Source organism: Macaca nemestrina, chromosome 2 (assembly GCF_043159975.1).
Source record: "Macaca nemestrina isolate mMacNem1 chromosome 2, mMacNem.hap1, whole genome shotgun sequence".
Classification (NCBI taxonomy): domain Eukaryota; kingdom Metazoa; phylum Chordata; class Mammalia; order Primates; family Cercopithecidae; genus Macaca; species Macaca nemestrina.
In genome coordinates this window covers 36,609,834-36,632,181 of record NC_092126.1, presented here as the reverse complement: position 1 = coordinate 36,632,181, position 22,348 = coordinate 36,609,834, and the positions used below count along the sequence as shown (strand labels likewise).

Genomic DNA, 22,348 nt, shown 5'->3' with positions numbered 1-22,348 from the left:
GGTCAGAGGGCAGGGCCTGCCAGGAGCCACTGGAAGCTGGGGAGAGAGAGTGAGTGGAGGCAGCAGAACCCCTTCATCCTGTCTCCACAGCCTAGAGACAGGGCTCCTGGGCTGTCTTCCATCTTCTCCCCAGGGCCACTCTTCCTGGATGGAGGCAGGCAATGGTCCCTTCCCCAGAGCCGGTTGCTCCTCTGGAGCGTCATGAGGTCTTCCCTTGACTTAGTGAAATTCAAGTCGTTGCCGTCACTTAGAGCCTGCGCCTCTGTCCCGTGGCAGCTTCTGGCCGAAACAGAACTGTAAAAGAAGGCAGATATCTCCTCTCCCCAGCCTTCTCCTGCTGGAACAAGGCTTTCTCTTTTACCCCTCCCCGTTTCTTGATGGTTCACATAGCAGTGACCCCAGGACCACTTTCCTGTGCCAGTCCCTTCTACAATCCTAGCAGGGAGGTGCTCTTCACAGTCACGTTTCTCAGACAAGGAACCCTGCATCAGAAAGCCTGAGTACTCCACCCAGGTCAGCCCCGTCATGTGCGTGGTGCAGCCAGGGTCTGAGCCCAGGGCTGTCTGAGGGCTGCATGCTAAGGCCTCCTCTGTGAATCCCTGTCTTCTCTACCGCACCTCCAGTCTCTTGCTCACAAGCACTGCTCCAGCCAGTCTCAACCTCCACACACGTTGCTGGAATCTTCACTGGTGTCCCTCACTTCATGGCCCCCCGACCATGGGCTCTTTCCTCACACATATGACATGCATGCACATATACACGCACAGTCCTGCAGCCTGTCTAAGTCATCCCTGCTGGCCTGAGACCTCCTCCTCTGAGCTTCCAGGCCCATATGTGTGCCTTCCCTGCTTTCTGTGCCAGGTGTGTGTCTGTGTACCAGTCTGTGTGTGGGCCTGTGTCTCTGTCTGTCTGCTTGTATTGCTATCCTGAGCTTCCTAGTGATGCCTGGTGACTAGGTCTGCCTGACTGTGTGGTTGCCTCCTCCTCCAGGACAGCACCCTGGTGTCCCTGCCCTGCGTTCACACAGAATGACCCTCATCGATGTTGATCTGTGACTTTGGCAATGCCCCTGGCACATGTTGTCCTCACTCATGATGGACATCAGGAAAAACAAATGTCTGACATTTGCGTCACTACGGTGCTGTTCCGTGGCCCTGGCAGGCATCACTAATTACCCATGTCCCTTTCCTGCTGAGTTCATACACAGCCTCAGAATCCTTCTCAACACAGTATTCTGAGTCCTGCTACTAATCAGAGTCAGAGCTGGCATATGAGGCGAATATTCTCTTTCACCTCAGCCCAGGTGGTAGCCAAATCTGTGATCTCCCATGGTTAAATTTTCGTTAAATGTTGACCCTATGCTTGGAACAAAAATGTGGGCCCAGAAACAATTGGATTCCTCAGTGGGCTGGGAGTAGCTAGTTAGGACTTGTAGCAGGATCTGCTTAAGACAGGAGGTTGATTAGGCAATGAAAGAGTTTACTATTTTCCCAGGGATGGAGTTCAATCAAAAAATAAAAATAATTCACCCAGTAACACCTTTCCGAGTCTCAGATGAACTTTTCAAGAATCTGACTTCAGCTCATGCCTGTGGGCGTGATTTGAAGCAAATATCATCAGATAGTTCATTCCCCTGACCTTATAACCCTCTGTGTGTGTGTGTATCTGTGTCTGTGTATGTTTGAGTATTTATGTGCAACTCTGTATGTGTCTGCCTGTGTATAGTATATGTGTGAAGCCTAGGGGGATGTGAGAAGAGAGCCCGGCCTGGTGCAAGGGGAGGGTGAGGCTATCTGGGTCATGGAGTGTGCAGCGAACCTCCAGGAAGCATGAACCTGCAGTCTGCAGCTCCCAGTCTCAGAGAGCCTTCTGTGGGCCCAGGAGTTGATGTGAAGCCTTTGACGGGCTGGGCGTAGAAGGCCAGCAGCAGGAGGAGGAACTTAGTTAACAAGAGAAGACATGGAGCAACTTGGCTTGAAGCAGCAGCTTCTCTTGCCCACTATGAAAGGCCAGTGCTGAGCCCTAGAGGCTCCCTACCCTTCATGCCGCCCACCAGTGGCCCCTACTCCCCTTTGGTTTGAGACGTTGAAGGGCAGGGGCATGTCACAGTGGGCATTGTAATAGCTTTCAAAGAGTCTCACAGCAAGTCCATGGTAGTATTTCAGGGGCTGCTCCAGGGCTGAGGAGACTGAGGTCTTGAGGCCCTCTTCTCAGCCAGAACAGCTGCATTTGGGGGGTTTGTTTTATATTAGGGAAAAACAGTTTTTTCAAAGGGACTCTGTGGCTGAAGAAAAGTTTGAGAACAAGGTCTTAAGCCGGCATTAGCCATAACACCTGTGGAGGTTCAGCTTCCCACAGAGAAACAAGTGCAGGCCCCTAGAGAGTGTGGAAGAGCTTCTCCTCTGTCCCTCCTCCCTGAGAGCCCCTTTGGGGTCCTCCACCCACCCTCACCCAAGCCTTCCAAAGTCAGCCACAGTCAGCATAGCTGATATGATCTGGCATTTACAATCATTTTATGAAAAGCAATAGGGAAATAAGAAGGAAATAAACAAAATCTAGGAAGCAGAAGAATCGAACTCTCTTTCCAGGTGTGGGCTTCAGGATGTCCTAGATCCACCCTTGGCAGGGGCTGCCCCTCACACACCTTCACACCCCCTTTCTCTGTAGATCATAAACCATCTCACTCTTGGCCGTGCCGGACGGGTCTCCCGGGCAACTATGTCCTCCTCCCGAAAATGTCTACCATTTACTCATTCATTCATTTCTTCAACAATATTTAACGAGCACCAAGTATATATTAGGCACTGTTAGGTGCTGGGGAAACAGGAATGAACAGACAAAAATCTCTGCTCATATATCATTCTAAGGATAAATATAATATTTATGGAAATAAAACATACTGTCGATCAGGTTATGATGAGTGCAATGAAGACAGAGAAAGTCACGGATGGGAAAAGGTACACGGTGCCACAGTGGTGGGGATGTGGGTGTATTTTAAATGAAGAGGTCAGAGAAAGGCCTTCATGAGATGATTCAATCTGAGCAGAGGCCTGAATCTGGTTGATAAGAACTGAGTCCTAAGGACCTAAAGTCAGAAGGAGCAGCAATAACCAAAGGGGGCTGGGGGAATGCCTTTGTTCTTTGGTGTGGCCAAAGAACAGCTGGGGGCAGTGTGGCTGGATGGAGGGAGGGAGAGGAGCAGAAGAGCGCAGACCTGAGAGGTGACTGGGGACAGGCTGTGTAGGGCTCAGGAGGCTCTGGGACAGCCTTTGCCTTTTAACACTGGAGGGTTTGAGCTGAGGGAACATGGTCTGATACTTCAGCAGGACCCCTCTGGCTGCTGGGTGGAGAATGAACAGTAGCAGGACATGGATGGAGGCAGGGTCCCATTAGGAGGCTGCCACAGTAATTCAGACAGGATTGGAGGTTGAGGAGTCACTGGTTTCCAGGTGGCTATGGAAGGTCCTGCCAAGGGGATTTGCTGATGGATTACATATGAGTGTGAGAGAAGTCAAGATGATGTTCGAGTGTTTTGTGTGAGCCACTGGGAGGATGGAGGTGCCATTTACTGAGACAAGGAGGACGAGGACAGGGGACTGGAGTTTTAGAGGGAGGAAGAGGAGTGAGAGTTTAGATGAACTGAGACTATGGGACTTAGAAGCACACACAGAGCATAAATAGACATGGAACTGGACACTTAGGGGCAGAGCTCTGGGCCCAATGTTGAGAGTCCAGGCAGATAAAGAGGAATAAGCCAAGAAGACCAAGAAGGAGCAGACAGGAGAAGGGAAGCAGGAGAAGATGGTGTCATGGGAACTCTGAAGGAAGTGTTTCAGGAAAAAAGAAATGGTCAACTGAGTCAAATGGAACTGAGCATTGACCAGTACATTTGCCAATGAGGCCACTGGCGACCTTAGTGACAGCCATGTTCTGAGGCTCTAGCCTCTGTTTCCTGACACAGCAGCACCTGTTTCTCCAGCCAGGAGGAAACTGGGGTGTAACAAGACAGGGCTATGGCTGCAGATTTACAGAGCTCCTCCAGTCCAGGTGAACTGTGCTCTGAGGAGAGGACCATCTTTGGTGGAGACGTGGTCAGAAGGCCTGGCAACATCCCCTTACCATTGAAGACCTTATTCCCCACGCTGGAGCCTTCAGTTCCCTTTCCTGGTTCTGGTGGGGCTCAGAGAGCACATCTTCCAGGGAGCACCAGAAGCATGGAGTTACCCATATTTCCAGCTGGAAGGGCCTTGGGGTCCTCTAGTTCTTATCCTTCATTTCACAGAATTGAAAACAAACCAAGGCAGGGGAAGGGGCAGGATAGTAGCAGAGCTGCTTGGGCAGAAACCCTGTTCTCCAAGAGGTGACAGACAACTCTAGTTAAGCCTTGGTGTTTTAGAGTCAGGCAAGACTGGTTCAAGCCACTCCCTAACCTCATGATCATGGGCATGTTACTTAATATTCGGAGCCCCAGTTTTGTCAGGTAAAATGAGAATTGTTTCATGATTAAATGAGATAAGCATGTTGCTCGCTTGTTATTCTGGCCACCAAGCCAGGGTCCTTGGGTCCTTTCATCTGTACCTAATTAAACCTGGGATTTTGCACTAAACTTTAGGTACAAACTCTCAAGTTTAATTAGGGGACATGTTTTATTCCTAGGAGCCAGGCAGGATTGGAGGTTTCTTTGGCTTTTTCCCAAAAAGGTTTGATTCTAAGATGGTTAAAGTTTAGGTTTTGAGCTTTTCATAATCTTCAGATACTTCTTTTGGTCTGGTCTAGAAGATGGAGACCCAGAAGGGTTTCTGATAACAGAGGGAAAACCAAAATTGCTTATGCTTGCCCCTTGTGAAGCTCTCTGGGAAAAGCTGACATTGTAACTCTGCCTGGGCCCAGCTGACACTGGGCAGCCCCCTCCCTCTCCAGTTTTCCTGGATAAGATATGGTCAGGTCTTCTCTGTGGGTGGGTGAGGACAGGGCCTCTTGTCTCACTCAGCCTTTCTGCTCTCTTCTCAGATCAGCAATGCCATCCTCATCATCTTTGTCAGCTACTTTGGCAGCCGGGTGCACCGTCCACGTCTGATTGGCATCGGGGGTCTCTTCCTGGCTGCAGGTGCCTTCATCCTCACCCTCCCACACTTCCTCTCCGAGCCCTACCAGTACACCTTGGCCAGCACTGGTGAGTGGCCTCCAACCCCTGCCTCAAGGGAGGAAGGGATGGGTGAACATCTCACAAAATTAGTGGGGATACTCCTAGGGCAGTGGATACCACTCCAGGAAGAGGACATATGAAGCTCAGAATATACTGAAGTATGTAGAGCTATGGAGCAGCTGAACTCTGGTTTGTGTAGGAAAGTGTGCAGTGCATGGCTCACCTCCTGCTGTGATTCCCTGTGCTTTATGCCGGGAGTGACCCAAGCTCTACCTCCCCGGGGACACTGTGAGCAGTTTCTGCAATGGGGCTTGGCAGGAGGAGGGTCAAAGCATTAATCATTATGAAGTCTGTGGATTTTGTCTACTTTTAATTATAGCACTTTGTGACATTTGTACATTCTTCTGTCCTTAGGTGACAGTGCACTTGTACAATGATCTCATTTGATCATATTTACTATGTTGAGTTTGCCAATCCATGAACATAGGGTGCCCACTATTACCCTTATATTTAACATTGACGTATGATATAAAAACCACTAAAGCTCATGAATGTCTCTATTCTCCAAGAGCGCAAAATAAGGATCCTAGATGCTTTTTTGCCCACCATCCTCTCTCATTTTCCACTTATCATTGACCCATATTTTTGTTCTACCTGTCTTTAACCTCCCCACAGTGGTCATTATTATAAATTGTTACTATTCTGTTATTTATAAATAAGTGAGTGGTTATTTATGTACTTACAAGTTTACTGGTTTCTTTGTTCACCATTGATTGCTTCTTGCATTTCATCCATGCTGTTGATTATTTTTTTTTCTTGAAGGATATCCTTTAGTGTTACTTTCAGTAGGCCTATGAGTAAGAAAATCTCTAAGTCTTTGTCTAAAAATACCTCTATTTTACCCTTGCTCTTGAATTACAGTTTAGCTACAAACAAGATTTTAAATCAATAGTTATTTCTTCTCAACACTTTGAAGGTACCATGGCTCTTTCTTCTGGTGTTGGGACTTTTCCATTAGTCTAATTGTCATAACTTCTTAGGTATCCTGTTTTTTCTCTAGTTCTATTTAATGTTTGTTCTTTTCTTTTCTTTGTTGTTCTGTATGTCTACCATAAGGTATCTGAGTATGGCTTAATTTTCACTTATCTGTTAGAAAGTTTGATCTATTTCTTTTGAAAATTAGAGTTTTTCTTTAATTTTGAAAAATTTTCAGCCAAAAACATTCCTGATATTGCACACCCCTATTTTCTTCATCCTTTTTTCTAGAACTCCTTTTACATATGGCTTCACATTTTCATTTCTGGCCTCCTTGTCTCTTAACCTGTCTTTCATAGTTTTCAGGGCTTTATGCTGCATCCTGGGTGATTTCCTTAAAGTACAACTTTCTGTTTACTTAGTCTCTCTCCAGCTTTGTTCATTGGTGTCAGACCCATTTTTGACATTATAAATTTTAATGGCACTACATATTTTGCTAATTCCTAAAGTTCTTGTAATAGATGTTCAAATCTCTCTGCCCTATTGACACAGTCTATTGGTGTTTCCTTATGATTTCTTTTGTATTGTTATTGATATCTTCAATTATTTTAAATATATTTATATTATACTCTTTTTCAGATCATTCTGTTAGCTCAAGTTTTAAGAATGTTAATTCTCCCATTGTTTTATGTCTGCTTGCTCTTGTTCATGGTGGATTACCTCCTTATGTTTGACCATGAGCCATTTGCAGGGGCTTTTTTTCCCTGTAGAAATTGTATGTGGACTAGGGTTAGGAAATAGCCCTACAGAGTGGTTTGGCATTTACATTTACTCAGCACCCAGGACAATCACTGCTTTGGAACTAATTTTATGTTAATGTGTTGACTTAGGATGAATTTGCACTTGTTTTAAGGACTGTGGAAAGTGGCTGTGGTTTTGTGATGCACATTGGTGAGAGGACTAGTTCATATATGCTCATCCTTAGTCCACTGTATTGGAGTTGAAGTTAAATGAGCCACTCAGGGAGGTGCTGAGGGAATAATTGATTCTGGTTTGCTTAGAAAACAGGCTATTTTTTTCAATCAGATATGTAGACCAGGTTCAAGAGATGAACCACTTAGAATAATAGAGGGCATCCCTTAAGATTGTGAGGCCAATGATGGAGAGAACGAAGTGCCTGAGACAGGAAAAGAATAGGGCAAGAACGGGGGTGTCTAATGATGAAATGTCTCCTGGGTTCTGGTCATGGAACTCTTTCCCCCACCTCTTTATAAATCGCCAGTGAACTGGTCATTTCTCATAAATGTATGGACTCCGTGGGGCTGAATCCTGCTTCAAGTGGGCAGAGGATGAGGACAGATCTGAGCCCCAGAGTCCTGCCATACACTTTCTCCCCCTTGGTCTAATGAGAGCTTGAGACCAGCTCTGAAGCGAGTCAGGAGTTGCTGGCCATCTTCTTGGAGAGCAGTGTGGCCAGGCTGGCTGCACTGTCTTCTTTCCAGAGCCACAATCCCTGCCCTTCCTCATCACGTGAAGACTGGGATAATGAAATCAGCAAGGGAGCCTGGGGCACTGGGGCCAGGCTGAGGGGAGGGCCTCCTGCCAGGCGCCACACATCGTGGCCTGCTCAGCCTGGCAAGTCGGCTCCCGCAGCCTGGGCCCACATCCCAGTGGCATTTGCCTCACACTGAGCAGCCACGGGAGACTGGTTAGGATGGCTTCATTCTGCTCCTTGTTAGGAATAATCAGTGAGTTTGGGTTCAACCCACCATGACCCTCTCAGCTCAGAAGGAAACACTGTGCCGTTCCAGCCTTGACCTCAGTGCTTTAAGCCAAAATCTTCTGATAGAGGACAGAAGTGCTCTGAAAAGACTACAGCTTGCCTCTCAGAGCTTCAGGGGGGCACCATAGGCCAGAAGAGTGGGCTATTTTGTAGTTTTTGTTCATTGGTGCAAATTCTAATTGCAACAATAGGGCACAGCAGTCTCCCTCAGTCTGGCTGGGATAGAAGCAGATGCTGGAAGTACTCAGAGCTGAGCTACCTTCAGGCATCTTCTTGGTGCCAGGGGGTGGGATGAGGAGGACTTTGGCCCAGGAACCTCATCCATGCGATCTAGCTGGGACTGCGCACTGGGTACCAGCGCACCACGTGAGTGTGCTATGCTAATGTGTGCAAATAAAAATATTTATAAAGTCTTACTTCATGGGAATAGCTTAAAATGTGACTCCTACTTCAAATGTATTCTTATGGGAATTTTAGTTTTGAATCATGCAAGGTCATCAGGAACGAATGCATTTCATTAAATGGACCACTCTGAGTGGGGGTGTGAATCTGAATGGTCTACTGGAACCAGGCAGTCCTCAGTCTGAATCTGGGCTTTGGGACTCCCAAGTGGGCTCAAGCCACTTCCTCCCTGCTCTGAGTTTCAGTTCATCCCTGAGTGTCTATTTTATAGCCCTCGTAGGGCTGCAGGGGCTGACAAGATGCATGTTCACAATTTAGCCCGTTGGCTGTCACATGCAGTAATCACTGAGTGGTGGCTCTTGTCCCTACGGTGGTAGGGACAATACATATGTGATGTTGTATAAACTAGTAGACTCTCTGGATCCCAAAGGAGAAAGCACCTTACTTCCTGTGAAGAGTGTGATCCTTATGGGCTGGGTGGCCTGGGGGCATCTGAAGGCAGCTCCTTTCTGGTCTACATCATAGGTCCTTTGCTCTGTTCCGGAGCAGGGCGCCTCCCTTGGCACAGTCCCTGCTGCATCCTCACATGTGAGTCCTTAGGATTTCTGTTGGTGGAAGCTTACGTTGCTGTTGTGCTCTCTTCCCAGATCCTCGTGTTGGTGCCGCCTGGTGTGATGGGTGGACATGCCCCCCACCCCACCTCCATATGGACTTCAACATTTGAATCCTAGCTCAGTCACTTACCTGCCAAGTCTTCTTAGGCAAGCTCCCTCACCTTTCTGAACTTTAGTTTCCTTACCTATAAAATGGGAGCAAGAATACCTTGACTTTCAGTGTGTTCTGAGAGTAAAATTAAAATGAAATAAGCCAGGTATGCTGTAATCCCATCACTTCTAGAGGCTGAGTCAGGAAGATTGCTTGAGACCAAGAGTTCGAGACCAGACTGGGCAACACAGTGAGACCCCATCTCTACCAAAAGAAAAAGAAAAAGTTAGCCAGGCATGATGGCACATGCCTGTAGTCCCAGCTACTTGGGAGGCTGGAGTGGGAGGATCACTTGAGCCCAGAAGTTTGAGGCTGTAATGAGTTATGATCATGCTACTCCACTCCAGCCTGGACAGCAATCAAGGTTCTGTCACCAGGCTGGAGTGAAGTGGTATGATCTCGGCTCACTGCAATCTCTGCCTCCAGGCTCAAGCGATTCCCCTGCCTCAGCCTCCTGAGTAGCTGGGACTGCAGGTGCACACCACCAGGTCCAGCTAATTTTTTATATTTTAGTAGAGACAGGATTTCACTATGTTGGCCAGGTTGATCTCCAACTCCTGACCTTGTGATCCACCTGCCTCGGCCTCCCAAAGTGCTGGGATTATAGGCATGAGCCACTGCGCCCGGCCTGCTCAGCATATTTCTAATTGCCTGCCCTCGTTGTGGCATTTGAAATCTGTTACTCAGACCTATTACTTGTGTTGATTACTGATTCCTTCCTCTTGGAGTAAAGCTGCTCCAGAAATGAACATGGGAAATGAAGAGTAGCAATGTGTTTTAGGAAAAAAAAGTTAAAGAAAGGCTAAACATTTTGGGAATCACAGAGACCTTTAACGACTAATTGCTAATTCTTTTAAAGGCCATGAAGACATTTTTGGATATTTAGATTTTCTAAATGTCAGTGGGGTCCGGAAATGTGCCCTGGCGCCTTCAGAGAAAAGACGAGCTATCCAGCCAAAGCCTCTAAGACCATGTCTGGAAGGCGCAGAGACGTTTTCCTCTATGGGAAACAGGCCAGCGTGAGACCAGTCCTCCCAGGAGATAAGAGAAGGGGCTTCGGAAACCAGTGTCTGGTAGGACTAGGTGTAACCTGTGAACGATCCTTCAGCCAAGTCCAGAGGGAAGTCTGCCCACATGCAGACAATGGATGCCGCAGGCAGGAAGCTTCCTGGAGGTTAGGAGGGGTGGGGGATGACTGTATTTTTGGAGCAGGCAAGAAAAAGAAAAAGAAGAGTCTATTTCCAGTCCTTTATTCATGAACTTGCCTTCCCCAACCTGGGCTTGCACATCCCAAGGGTGTCCCTGGGAAAGAAGGTGGTGGGAAGGCACAGGGCGGGGGAGCCTCAGATCCTGAGTGAGTGGGTCAGGACAGGGAGCTCAGCCTTTCCACAGTGAACAGCCACCTACGGTGTGAGATGGGTGTGCTAGGAAGCCCTGGAGGAACAAGAGGGGCACCCATGGTTTGGGCAGCCTGAGTGTGTTTGTGGGTGATCGTGTATAGGTGTGTATGTGAGGGAGGTGTGTCTGTGAGTAGAAAGCTGAGTATGGGGAGGAGGTGTGTGGGTGCGGAGGGGACGTAGGCGTATATGGAGATGTTGGGGGTGTGTGGGGATGGGAAGGACTGGGGTAGGAGGCAGAGGAGAGTAAAGTATGAGGATGTGTGAGTGGAGTTGTGGGGTGAGGGTTGGGGTATATGTGAAGGGGAAGGTGTGAGGGAAGAGGTGGTATGGGGGAAATGTGTGGAGGTGGGGTGGGGTGCCTGTGATGGGGAAACGTGTGTGCATGTGTGGGAGTATGCAGGTGGCATGGGGTGCCTGTGATGGGGAAGTATGTGTTCACGTGTGGGGTATGGAGGTGGGGTGGGGTACATATCGAGGAAAGTGTGTGGGGGGTATGGAGGTAGGGTGGGTGCCTGTGGGGGTGAAGCATGTGTTCATGTGTGTGGGGGGTATGGAGGTAGGGTGGGTGCCTGTGAGGGGGAAGCGTGTGTTCATGTGTGTGGGGGGTATGGAGGTGGGGTGGGTGCCTGTGAGGGGGAAGCAAGTGGGGTGGTAGGTGGTTGGAGGGTGGGGATGGGCAGATGTGCGAGGAAGGAGGAGAAAGGGTGTATGTGTTGGTGGAGGGCAGGGTGGACCATCCTAGTGGGAGTTGCACAACCTGGCCAGTGGATCTATTTAACTCAAAAAGAAAGATAAAATAAACAACAGAGAAAATCACAAAACACATGGGTGTTATTAATTCGACTGAGAGAAATAGAGCCCTGAATGGATGAGCAGAACAAAACTTAATGCAATTTGATGTGGAACATTTTTTAAATGCGTGGTGTAGGAAAGAATAGAAATAAACATGGAGAAATGATAGAAAACACTAGACTGTGGTGGAGAAGGCCCGGGAAAGAGCGAGGCTGGAAACTGGCGGGAGAGCTCTGCACTCCATGGTGATGGCGCGGCAGCCTCTCTGAAGGCCTGAGCCTGAGCCGTGACATAAAAGTAGCTGACTCTGTCAGGCTTTTCTGTCATCTGTTTTTATGGGCAAGGCACAACTCCCCTTGGCTCACCTGGAAACTGGACCCTTTGTTCTGCGTCTCTAGCACAGGCCTGGTGGAGACCTGAGTGTGGCCCCTCAGGCATGCCTGGTCATTTCCCTTGCTCAGGAACAAAGCTGAGTGACAGGTCTGCTTGGGGGAAGGGTCCCGGAGGCAAGCTGCAGCCTGCTCCACCGAGAGTCGCTTCTCTGGGAAGGCCAGCAGACCGTGTCTTGGGCCCACCTACAGCAGGAGGATGACCTCCTTGGGAGTTAGTATCCAGGGTAAAAAGGAAAGCTGGCTACTGTTCCAGTGGCCCTGAGCATCCTGGGAACAATGCTGAGAATGAGGGAAAGCCCCACAGAAACGGGGAAATGTGGTTCAAAGAAACCATTGATCCTCCCTGCAAGATGCCTTGAGCTCCCTAAGCATCCCCAAGGGAGACAGGGAGGACCTTTCTGCTCTTCCTGCCACACTTAGTAGAGCTGTAGAGCTGGGATGCTGACTGTGTGCACAGGCACCTCCTGTGGCCCTGAAGCCTTGAAATGGGGACCACTGGGCCCGACTGGGCAGCGTACTACCCACCAGGAGGTCGGAAACAACAAGGAGAGTTTCTTTCTTTCAGGAACAAAAGGACTTCTCAGGATTGAGAGCTTGGACTGGACACAGTCAGAGAGGATGTGAGGCTCAGAAATCTAAAAGAGGAAAACAGCAAAGAGAAGTTAGCGTGACAGAGGACTGACGCACAAACCAGGACCCTAAGGGGGCTGTCTGGTGTTCTGGAATGTTCTGGAGAGCCCCTTCCTGGCCTCTTCTTGGCCTGGGGCTGGAGTGTGGAGAGGTGTGAGCAGGGGACTCCATACTCCCCTCTCGTCGTTTTGTCTTGATGACACCTGCTTTTGTCTGTCTCATACATTGTGCTTCTCCAGAAGCATTGGTTGCAGAAAGATTTGGTGGTTGATGCGTTTGAACACCATGGGACTAGACCAGGGGTCAACAGACATTTTCTGTAAAAGGCCAGGTAGTGAATATGTCAGACTTGTGAACCATGAGGTCTGTGCTGAAATTATTCAACTTTGCTGTAGCAGCACAAAAGTTCCCCTTCACAATAGATAAGCAGTGGGCATGGCTGTGTCCGCATAAAACTTATTGATAAACGCAGCCCACAGTTTGTGGTTTGCCAATCTCTGGACCAGACAGTTCCCTCTGCCAGGCCCACTACTGCCCTCAGGCCTCTGGAGCTGAAGCCCAAGGATGGGGACTGCAAGGCTGCCTGGATGTGGACAGTCATGGCCCTTCCCTCTCTCCCATGTCACTCATTTTCCTAGATTTCCCTGAATTCTGTCTTCCTATACTCTACTCCATCAGGCCCAGGTCAGTCTTCTGGAACCATGCAGAACCAGCCCATCAGTTCACAGTGGTGGAAACAGCCATCGCATAGCCCAGAGCCTTTGCGTCCTGAGCTGCTGGCCTTCACTCTTCCCCACAAAATAAGGCTTCCAGCCCTCTGGGGGCCCAAGCTGCCTGGGCCCAGTGTGGTGCTGTCAGGGAGGTCTCCCTGGGAAGAAGACAGAGGGAGGCTCACATCTGAATCTGAGGGTCCTCCTCACAGGCTGGAATTGTGAACTTGTGGTCAAAACACCAGGGACTTGTCCCCATACATTGTGCCAAGCCAGGTATCACCCTTCCAACTGCTGACTAGCTGAATTCCTTGAAGCTATGGTCCAGTTTCATATTTTCTCCCCATAGGAATCATTCTCCTTGGTTGGAGTCCCTCCTTATAGCCGTGGGTCTAATTTTGAGTTATCAGCCTTTGGACTGTCTAATCCTCTCAGCTTCGTGTCATCCACGTCATTCACACATTTGTAAGCAGTTTCCTTCTTTCTCCAAAGTCCATGACGAGTGTTGAGTGGCATGCACTTAGAGCAGCTTCTTTCTGGGTGACGCTGGCCCATGGGCACCCGAGCCAGGCATGCTTTGAGCCAGTTTTCCCTGAGGACTCCCCAGCCACGTGTCCCCGTCTTGTCTAGCAGGATATCATGACAGGCTTTGTCAAAAGTCTTCTTCCAGTCAAGTAACACCATGTTATGGCTTCCTGTTGGGTCAGGAGCCCCATTAACAAAGGAAATGAGATTGGTTTGGCAAGACTGGCTTTTGATGAGCTCATGTTGGCTCCGCTAACATTTTGTTTTTTGTTTTTTTCCCTTCAAAGAGCTTCTCATCAGCTTACTGAATAAATCTGTGAACAATAAATTCTGCCTCACACCCGTGGGGGTGGGGGAGTACTAATTAAGCTCACATTTCTTTGAATGTTAAAATTAAATGGCTCTGAGCTGCATCCTGCTCCCTCAGGTATGTCTTCCTTCCCTTCATCCACTAAAGAACCAGCTCTGATGATGAGCTGAGCCAGGTGCTGGTGCCAGACCGTGTGCTGGGCCAGGGTGTGGGGATGTGGGCAGTGGAAGAGAAAGCCCCTGGCCAGCAATATAGCGCCCTGCCTTGTTGGGCATGCACAGTGAGCCTACCATCTTGTGCCCAGCTCATTCATGGCACAACCTCCTCTATACAAGTAGGCATTTTCCCTAGGGCCCCCTCTAGTGCCAAGGTGGCAGTATGGGAAGGGACATCCAGCCTCAGTCTCAGAACTAGTCTTGGAAACCCAGTCTTGAGAGAGGAGCAGAGCAGTTCCTCCTTCCACTGCCCTGAGCTCCTTTTTCTCCACAGATGTGAACCTCTCCAAGCACACTCACTTGCCCTGTAACTACCTTATTATAATCCATCCATTGCTGGTGACCAGCATTGATCTTACTGGTATCTAGTTTCCGGACCCAGTTTCCAAGTTCTTAAAGGCCTGGGCAACATTGCCTGTCTCCAAGTTTCTCCCATTTCTCTTATCTATTTGAGTTTCTCACAGTTACTCATCTCTTTGGATGAAAATCGATCTCATCGCATAATCACTATGTCCCAGGTTATAATAAACTCATTATTTTTAATTCTCATAAGAATATTGTAAGATAGGTATTCTATCTGTTTTGAAAATGAGGACACTGAGGTTCATTCTGACAGGCCTCTGACTATCAAGTAGTAGAGCCAAGATTGGAACCTGCTCTGTCTGGCTTCAAGGTGCGAATTTCTTCCATTGCCCCACAATGTGCCCCAGACTGTCAATGTCATTTCTTTTTTTTCCACTGGGGCAGAAGACTATGTTCTCCTAGTTTTCCAAGATGAAACTGAGTGCATTTGCCCATAGGAATTATTTTATAAATGGAGGCTTAGTTTAGCTGGAAGAGAACATATGTTATTACTGGAGCATTATGGATTAATTAGGCTTTGTGAACTACACTGGAAACCCAATCATTTCTGATTTGCAAACAACCCAATTTACAATCGACTTTGAGATCTCAGATCATGAGTAAGTTTGGGACAGCCTGTTCCAAGCCTGCTGGTAGGTGTTGCCAGAGTTTCGGGAGGAACTGTAGAGTAGCTGAATTTAGGAGATGAGGAAATAAGTCCTTCGGAGTGGAACATTCTGAATGAGGTTCCAGGAGTTGTGCTGATAGCTTAAGGGCTTGGCACCTTGGCCATGCTTCCAGATAACTCTCTGGAAACACGCCTGCCTTTCTCTGTTGTTCTCTTGCGGATTGCTTCTGAAGTTTGGGACTTGCTAACCTCTTCCCCATTTGACCCTATTCACCCACACACTCCCAGATGACAGCCATGTCTCCTTCTGAGCAGGGAGTGGGTGGGTGGCTCTTAAGAGCCGTGGCTTGAAGGAGCCCTCCTCTTTGCTGGCAGAAGTCACTTCTGTTTGCTTTACTAGAATGATGAGAATGACTAGTCAAAGGAAAGCCCCATTTGCCATGGCCTTCTCGTGTTGCTTGGTCCTTCTAGGGTCCTCTCCCTACCCCCGCTCTAGACCTTGGTGCAAAGCCTCTTACTATTCCCTTGACAGCTGGAAGGCTGGCCTTAGCCTGGCCATTCCGAGGGGTGGGATGGAGTGCTGAAACATGTGGCCTCGAACAGGGGAATGGCTAGACCTTGGCCTGCCCCAGATCTGCCCCATCTCTGGAGGTCCCTTTCGAGGGAAGTAGACCTTCCTGACAGAGACTCCTACGTTTCTAAAACTGCTGAGGGTCCAGAATTTAGAACTGAAATTCTGCATATTTAAATGGTGGGGTGAGTCAGAGGGTTGACTCACGTGCTGGTGGGGTGGGGCTGGGGGAGCTGAAGGAGGGGAGAGGTCCGGCCTGTTTCTAGTTAACGTTTCACAGCCCTGCGAAAACTAGACTGGCAAAGCCGGGCCTCTGGTGTCCTACAGGAAAAAATGTGCTCTGATGAACTTGAGCCTTCCAGAAGGTTTCCTGGGGGAAGATGAGAAACAGACCGATACCTGGCTAAGAAAAAGACTCCCCTCCCTCCTCCAGACCCCTCCAAGATAGGGGCAGGTGGCTGTGTTTGGGCAGGCAGTCTCTGGAGGCTGCGGTGGCTGGAAAAGACAGGCAAGTTCCTGACCTTACCACAGGATTCGACATGGTGGAAAGGTCAGAGTTTGCAACCTCTAACCTGCTATGCTGCTATAAGTTAAATGGAGTAGCTGTGTTCCAGCCTTTGCTAGAGTGCTTGTGAAGCAGTGAGAGGTTGCTGCTTCTTCCCTAATGTGCACCCGAGTTCCTGAAAAAGGTTGGAGCTTTTGCTCTAGGGAGGAGAGGGGTGGAGTGATGCAAAGAGAGCCAAGTCCTGCGTTCTGTCTGCCAGGGACTGTCCATCAATGTCACTAGATCAGAGGCTGCCCATGGCGATGATCCTCATACAAGGTCTTTTCTTCCCCTTCTTCCTGCCCCTTGAACTCCTATCCCTGTCCTCCTATTTTATTTATTTTTTTAAATTTGTGTCCTCTTATTTTTATAAGGGAAGAGCTTAATGTTCTAAATTCTAGAAGACTTGGCCGGGTGTGGTGGCTCATGCCTCTAATCCCAGCACTTTGGGAGGCCGAGGAAGGTGGATCACCTGAGGTCAGGAGTTTGAGACCAGCCTCACCAGCATGGTGAAACACCATCTCTACTAAAAATACAAAAATTTGTGGGTGTGGTAGCATGTGCCTGTAATCTCAGCTACTTGGAAGGCTGAGGCAGGAGAATCGCTTGAACCCGGGAGGCAGACGTTTCAGTGAGCCAAGATCACACCACTGCATTCCAGTCTGGGCGACAGAGCGAGACTCCCTCTTAAAAATACAATAAAATAAAATAAAAATAAATTCTAGAAGACTCTATTCTGACCAGAATGTGCCAGCCAGGGCCACCCGCTGCCAAGGGTGTCTCAGGCTTGATTGTCTAGGAAGCCCATACTATGTCTGTCTCTGACATAAACACCTGTCCCCCCATAAAGCCAGTTCTGTTAGTGGGTCACTGCTTCTCTGACAGCACTGACCTCGGGGGTTGCATTTAACTGCTGTTCCCTTTTTACATGTGTCAGAACTTGATCTGGGATGTGGGATGGGTTTGGGCCCTATTCAGAGCTGGCATAAAGAAGAAAGTTCTTTGCAAGATCTTGAATCAGTTTGGAATGTAGAATAGGCCAAGAGGAACTCAGTAGACTTGGATGTAATTGGGGCCAATTGATTATTTTTAAATACGTACTTTAATAAAGGCAGTTTCTGACATGTAATCCAACATTTTTAAAGTTAGTGGTAACAGTTAAACAATCCCCAGAAAGTTTCATCTCCTGAACACCGCATGAGATGAACTTCATGAGGATTTTTGTGGCCTTGGTGCAGCAGGCAACATGCCGTATGAAGACTTAATAAGTCCTTCAATGTGTTTACCATCTTTGAGGACCATTAAATATCTTGCAAAAAATGATTTTGCTAGTCAAGTCAGCAACAATGTTCAAATAAATCTGTATTAAGTAAATTAATGAGAATCAGTAGAATCAAGAACTAGCATTCAAAAAACCCACACATTCTCTGGCCCTTTCTTTCCCCGGTGATGTTTCTCACGTCACGCCCCTGCTCTCCTACAGCAGCCTGGCCTTGTCTGTCTACGCACACACCCTCTGGACTATGCATTCATCATCCTCGCAGCCACTAAGCCCTGCCTCTCATACTATGCACAGCTGCTTCTTGATGGAATCAACTCCCCTCCTTATCCGTCTCTGTTGACAGGGCCTTGCACATTACTCCTAAGCCCTCTAGTGTGTTCATTGCACTGCCCCCTCATAATCTTCACCCTTCTGGGGTTTTCCTTAGGATACAATCCAGGCCCCTTCCCATCATGCATAAGCTCTCCAAGGGCAGCCAGGCCTCACCCTGGAGGGCTTGTATTTGAGCGCCAGCCTCACTGAACTTTATTCATGTTGTGGAATGTACCACCCCCACCTCTGAGCCCTTCCACACACTCTCTCTCCTCCATACCTCCCCGATCCCTACCCTTATCTTCTATCTATGCCCGTCAATTCTTCTCAGTTCAGAGGCCACTTTCTCCAGAAACCTTTTCTAGAATGTTCTCTCCTACAACACTGGGTCTGCTGCCTCTCTCTTATGCTCCCTGGCACTCTGTCCCAGCTTCACATGTCCTGAACAATATTTTTAAATTGTGGCAAAATATATATAACATAAAGATTATTGTTTAACCACTTTTAAGTGTATAGTTCAGTGGCATTAAGTACATTCACAATGCTGTGCAACTATCATCACCATCCCCCCTAGAACTTTTTCATCTTCTCAAACTGAAATTCTGTATCTGTTACACACTAACTCTTCATTCCCTTCTCCCCCAGTCCCTGGCAACCACCATTCTACTTTCTGTTTCTATGAATTTGACTTCTTAGATCCCTCATCTCAGTGAAACCACACAGCATTTGTCTTTCTGTGTCTGGTGTATTTCGCTTAGCATTAATGTCCTCAAAGCTCATCTGTGCTGTAGTATGTGTCAGGATTCTCTTCCTTTTTACAGCTGTATAATATTCCATTGCATATACAACATTTTGTTTACCCATTCATCTGTTGATGCATATTTGGGCTGTTTCTACCTTTTAGCTATCAGGAATATAGTGCTCTGAATATGGGGGTACAAATATCTCTTTCAGTCCTTGCTTTCAATTTTTGGGGGTATATATTCAGAAGTAGAATTGCCAGATCATATGATGATTCTATTTTTACTAATATTTATTTTTTTTGAGACAAGGTCTCACTCTGTCACCCAGGCAGTGGCACGATCTCAGCTCACTGCAGCCTCTGCCTCCTGGGTTCAAGCCAACCTCTCACCTCAGCCTCCCAAGTAGCTAGGACTACAGGCACACACCACCATGCCCAGCTAATTTTTTGTATTTTTAGTAGAGACAGGGTTTTGCCATGTTACCCAGGCTGGTCTCGAACTCCTGGGCTTAAGCAATCTTCCCCCTTGGCTCCCAAAGTGTTGGGATTACAGGTGTGAGCCACCACGCCCAGCATTGATGATTCTGTTTTTAAGTTTTTGAGGAACCACCCTTCTGCTTCCCACGTTGGCTACACCATTTTACATTCTCACCAGCAATACACAGGGTTCTAATTGCTGCGCACCCTTGCCAACACTTGTTTGGTTTGGTTTTGTTTTGTGTTTTAGTAATAGCCATCCTGATGGGTATGAAGTGATACCTCATTGTAGTTTTGATTTGATAAAGCAACAGTATGGTTGCTTTTTTGATGCTCTGGGTGCCACAGTGGACCAAAGGGTTTGTTAGGGCAGTGCCTGTGCCTCTCAGTCATACCCACATCTCCCACCCAAGCAGAGTGCCCACCCACCACTATCAACCAAATAACTGAGTGACTGAAGAATGAATGAAACTGGGTCCAGGTCCTTTTTAGGACTCCACGTTCTCCTTTTCCCCTGTGACGCGGGTATCACACTGCTGCTGAGGGGACAGCCGCTCAGACCTAGGCATCTAGGCATGGTCCTTCAGTGGCTGAACTGGGAACAGAGGCTGATTCTTTGCATGTCTTTCCAGGTATTGTGATTGGCTTTAAACCGTGCTCCCATATAACTTAGACTTGGTTCTGCCACCCCGCAGCCTATGAGACAATGTGCCACAGAGAGCCACTGTCACACCGAGGGGAATGGCTCAGCCCAGCACACTTGTGAATGACAACAGCCTGAGGTTTTAGGGAATCCAGACTTTGTTCATTTCTCCATACACAGTGTACCCAAGATTTTTGAATCTTCAGAAATAAATACCCACTTGGAAATGTGGCAGCAGCCCTTTTATTTATGGATGCAAAGTATATGTTGGTCCTTCAGAAATGCATCAGTTTGGTCAAAGTTGGCACAGAGAAGTTAGCAGAGAAGTGTGCATGTTGATTTCTTTGAGTGACTGCACAGCTGTGTTGAGTCAGTTGGCCATGCCAAGTCAGATGGGTTTGTATAAGTGCTTGAACACTTCCCAAGCTGAGCAGCTGGCTTAGCTCTCTTTCCCCTACTTGCCTATTTGGTCTTGAGAAGAGCATGGAGCCATGTTACCTGTCCCTCACTCCTTCCAAAGGCCAGCATAGCCTGTGCATGGAAACCCTTATCCACCTGGGGCAGCAGCCCCAGGTGTCCTGTCTGGCTGCTGCCCTGGGAGAGTGACCAGTGAGCCTAACACTCTGCCCACTAGATCCACCAGCGGCCTTTCACCCTCTGCTGTGCTTGGTCCCTCCCTGGAATCCTCTGAGATCTTTCAAACTCAAAATCACCACATAGAGAGCCACGAATTCAGGGTCAGAGGAATCTGGGTCCCAGGCTCCCAGTCCAGGCTTTCCAACATCTATTAGCCTTACCCACTCAGCGCCACCCTGACCTCACCCTGGGATTCGCAGGAGTCGGCCAGCGCCACACCCAGTTCTGGGTGTTGGAAATAGTCCATCTGATACAAGGATTCCTGAGTGGGAGGGTGGGCCAGACAGCCCCTGTGGTCTTTCAGCAGGAGCATTTTACAATTCTGTGCTTCAGGACCCTTGCAGCATCACTGAGCTGCACAAGCCTTCTTTCAAAATGGCAGACACAGCCACTAGACCTGCTGTGGGACTGGCAGGGTCTGACTCCTCATGCTTGGGTCTCTTTTTGGAACCATAGTCTTCTACCTCTTTAATGACACAGATAATCTTTCTATCTAGCCACTACGCCAAGGGAAACTAAGGCTCAGAGAAATTTAGAAACTTGCTCAAGAATATATAGTGATAAAACCAATTTTTATCTTACTTAGGGATAAAGCCAATTTCTTAACTCCCTGTACTGTGTTTATTTCATCTTATTGTCCCAGATTCTAGCACACATCCCAGCAGCCAGCCCGTTTCCTGACAGGAAGTAGGTGTAAGATCCCAGCCACCTACAGAGGTCAGAGAGCTCCTATGTCTGAAGGTGGCTAGGGATGGAGGACATCTTCCCATGCCGTGTTCTTCCATCCCTGAAAAATGTGTGTTCTGTATTGCCATCAGACTTGATTTCAGTTTGGACTTTGAGTCAGACATATGCAGGTTTGGATCCCAGCTTGACCCCCAAACCAGCCGCTTAGGTATGGTCTAATGTAGTCTCCTGCTCACAATAACCCCTGTGGGCAGGAGACCACATACATCACAACCTTGGCACAGGGCCTGGCCCAGTAGTACATGGGGCTTTGACATCTCTGGTGCTTGGACTTGGGTCTCTACCGTAGAGCCTGTCAATCAGAGAGAGGCCCAACACTCCACAGGGGAGAGGTGGTGGTGGGGTGTGGTGGGACTTAGGCTCACCTAGCTCAGGGCAGCACAAGTGAGAATTAAACTGAATGTCATCAGTGTTAATGTTATGCCCAGACCGTTTATTCCCCGAAGAAGACCACCAGAGTCCAGAGTCAAAGCTAAGCAGCAAGGATCTTTATTACAGGTTCGAACCTGGAACTCTCCCTCGCTCGTGAAACGAGATGGGCAGGAGAGCTCCCCCACTGAGCTCCGAGCAGTGTTATATAGTCTAAGAAAAGTGGGCATAGAGTTATTATACAAATCAGATATATGATTGGCTAGTGTTTGAACAAGGCGATTTGGCTAGCTATGATTGGTTCCCGCCATTTCTGATATTTTGGTTCAAACTTTGAGGCGGGAGAGCAGGTTTATGGCAGCAAGAGTTTATCTTACTTAAACACGTCTTGTGACCTTGCCTCAGAACTTACAAAATCTCTGGTATGTGCAAAACAAAATCTCTGGTACGTGCAGAAAACCAGGTACTCACAGAACTTACGAAATCTCTGGTATGTGCAAAGATTAGAGAGCAGAACAAGGGTGTAGCGGGTGGGGGGCGGGTACACATCTATCTTTGTGTCCTTTCATTTCCCCCTTCTCATAAGTAACTGGATGTCCAATCTTGGATTTCCAGAGTCTTATAATATAGCCTCACTTTCTGGGTGCAGGAGAGGCTGGTGATGGCTACGGAGGACCATTAGTTGGATGGTATTAAACCTTTCTCTGACAAATTGTAAAATTTTATTTACCACACAGGGGCCTATAGTGAATAGAAGTAGTAAAGACATTAGGGGGCCTAAAAGGGGTGCCAGAAGGGAAAACATTGAAGAGCTTCACCAATTGTTAGCGGCTGTAGTGAATTGTTGCTTTTTCATTTCTAAGCTTGGTTCGTGTAGGCGTTGGACTCTTTCCTCAACTAACCCTGACTCATTTATATAGAAACAGCATTCTTCTTTGAGGAACATACAGGTACCTCCTTTCTCAGCCATGAGTAAGTCTAAGGCTCTGCGGTTTTGAAGGGTGACCTGT

At 48.0% G+C, this 22,348-nt stretch overlaps 1 protein-coding gene across 1 annotated transcript in view; it reads left to right on the top strand.

Annotated features, from left to right (window-relative positions):
• The window catches only part of LOC105469885 (solute carrier organic anion transporter family member 2A1), a 97,930-nt gene that overhangs the window by 42,943 nt on the left and 32,639 nt on the right, over positions 1-22,348 (top strand). Inside the window, exon 3 of the mRNA XM_011721462.3 lies at positions 5,011-5,173. Coding sequence (XP_011719764.1) covers positions 5,011-5,173 — 163 coding nt within the window. The remainder of the gene's footprint in view (positions 1-5,010; positions 5,174-22,348) is intronic.